Genomic DNA, 2,514 nt, shown 5'->3' on the forward strand with positions numbered 1-2,514 from the left:
TAATTATAATAAATTTAATTTATATTTTTATTTCCTTCCTAACATCCATATTTCATACATTCAAGCATGAAACATAAAGTCGGGTCATTTGACCCGCAATGGTAGAAATAGGTATATATTAAGTCTTGGTATGATTAGTGTTAAAGATTTATCAATTTTATCATATGTGAGGTTTTGCTAGTATATTTCTATAATGCCTTTTCTGGGAAAATTTGTATTTTAAACATCTTAAACTTTCAAGAGCCCATATTATCCCCTGACACTCGACAATTTCTTCTTAATATTGTTTGGGTGTTCTAATATTTTCAGCATCTATGTATTTGACTATGCTTAAAATAGCAAATTTACAATTCTATTTACCTAATTCAACTTCTTTAACTTGAAAATAAGCGTCCTCAGTGCAGTACCTTATATCCACAGAAGTTATAAAGTTAGTACCAGCACCAATACAACCATTATGAACTAAACTTATTACTGGTTTAATGCACTGGAAAAAAAAAAAAAAAATTAAAAATAGGTAATATAATTAACAAGTCATTATAAAAAAATATATATATTTATATATATATACTTTTTCAGGAGCAGACATGGCATCCTGGTATGCAATTATGAGTTCTCTAAAAACCTTACATCTTCTAGCAACATCGTCATGTTCAGCTAATTTTTCCCCTAACGTTGCTACAGATGTTAGGTCCAAACCTGAAATCAAATAAAAGTTATAATTTAGTAAATTTTCATTTAACTTGTTATGAATTCTTCAATAGGTGAAATAAAATTAGCATTCTATTTCAATCATGATGGAGGCCACGGAAGGTGAGAGAGCTAATGCGTCACCGACACCAACTGAATTCCAACCTGAGCGAGCTGACTTATTTTGTGACAGAATGAAAACTCGACCTTCCCATTCTGGTTAGAATAGGGTAGTGATCTGTGGAATAATCCTTCTTCCCTTTAATGTTAGAAATGGCACGGAAAGGAGTCATAAAAGAAAAAATCATGATATAATTACTCATATTTTTGAGTAATTAATTCAAATTCTTCCTTGTATTTTTTCTTCATTTATCTAACTTTTAAATATTGATATGATTTCTACAAGACTTTAAAATTTCTGGTTCATTCAGATTTTCTTTAAATTACTTCCCCCCAAAATGAATACAAGATATCAGCTTACACTGATAAATTCTTTATATCGGAAAAGAAATGATAGCTTCCACAACACACGAAGCCATCCTATAAGACATAAAAAATTAATACTCCACATTGAGCTTTTGAAATAAACAAATATTTAAAACCGGGTATAGAAAAGAATTTGTGAACTTCCAATGGCGTTAAGGAGTAAAACCATTCACAATAAATAAACTGTTTACTGAGTACATTAATTTCAAGCAGGCTTTCGAATATCCTTTAAAATATTTATACCGACATAACAGGTACATGATCTGATTAAAATAAATTTTATTACCCTTAAAGTTTTAGATCAACACATTAAACTGAACTCAATTAGGTGAATAAACTTAAAGAAAGTTTTAAATGCAAGAATAAACTTACCAGCTGAAAATAACCTTCCTGCACCAGACAACAAAATCACTCTACAGTCTTCATCTTTGTGTAAAGATTTAAAACAATCAGTTATTTCACTGAAATGTATAGATTTGTAAGTGAAATTTTCAAGCTTAATAATCAATAATAATTAACCAATAAAAACAAATAACCTTACTTAAACATTTCATGATTAAATGAATTCAGTTTTTCTGGTCTGTTTAGTTCAACATGGTATACAAAAGGTTTTGGTACAGTTAATGAAAGAGTCTGAAATTTACTTAAATTTTTGGGTTGCATTGCAGCTGAACTCAGTTCTCTAACTATGGACAAAATAAAAATTAACTTAAAATATTTAAAACTGTCAAAAAGAGAGGTTAAAAAGCCGTTAGGGAAAAATATTTACAAGAAGTTGGCCGCAAATACAAATTTTGTGACATTTTCAAGAAAGAATTAAGAAATACTTTGTGATTCATTTTTTTTTGTCTAATACACTATTATAAATATCAGTGAATTAAATTACAATATAGTTATCGACTAATATTATATTTGAATAAAATGAATTTAATTATGAAACAACAAAGAATATAACAAACCGAGAGAAAGAAATGATTAAAACTCGGACTATGACACTTGGACTATGTCCAAGGAGCTGATAAGCTAATGACTGGTAAGAATGAATATCTGATATCATTTTGTAACTGATAACGTTTTGATTGATATAAACTTTCACTTAGAATTTATTTCACTTATTCAAGACTATTATAAAATTGATTTCTGGATTTTTGATGGGTTATGATCCATATAAATCTTTTCACTAAAAAGAAATATTTAAAAATATTTCACTGTTTCGTACACAGTTTTATAAAAAATAAGTCATAAAAGATTGTTATTTAAAGCTTTTTTAAAATTAAATAAAAAATATTGGTAAATGTTCAGCATTAGAACTACCAGTAAATTGAGATAGTACAATAA

At 27.8% G+C, this 2,514-nt stretch overlaps 1 protein-coding gene across 2 annotated transcripts in view; it reads right to left on the reverse strand.

Annotated features, from left to right (window-relative positions):
• The window catches only part of LOC106683642 (delta(3,5)-Delta(2,4)-dienoyl-CoA isomerase, mitochondrial), a 25,124-nt gene extending 22,921 nt beyond the window's left edge, over positions 1–2,203 (reverse strand). The window contains exons 1-5 of one of the 2 annotated variants that reach the window (XM_067050143.1): positions 1,946–2,196; positions 1,718–1,862; positions 1,549–1,637; positions 572–699; positions 361–487 (exon numbers count right to left, since the gene is read on the reverse strand). In XM_067050143.1, coding sequence (XP_066906244.1) covers positions 361–487; positions 572–699; positions 1,549–1,637; positions 1,718–1,862; positions 1,946–2,015 — 559 coding nt within the window. In that variant the 5' untranslated portion in view covers positions 2,016–2,196. Of the gene's footprint in view, positions 1–360; positions 488–571; positions 700–1,548; positions 1,638–1,717; positions 1,863–1,945 lie in introns of both variants that reach the window. The other variant, XM_067050148.1, reaches the window with a different exon arrangement.
• Between the last annotated feature and the right edge of the window lie 311 nt (positions 2,204–2,514).

This window comes from Halyomorpha halys, unplaced genomic scaffold, assembly GCF_000696795.3.
Source record: "Halyomorpha halys isolate HHAL.00 unplaced genomic scaffold, Hhal_1.1 Scaffold501.1, whole genome shotgun sequence".
In the NCBI taxonomy this organism is placed as follows: domain Eukaryota; kingdom Metazoa; phylum Arthropoda; class Insecta; order Hemiptera; family Pentatomidae; genus Halyomorpha; species Halyomorpha halys.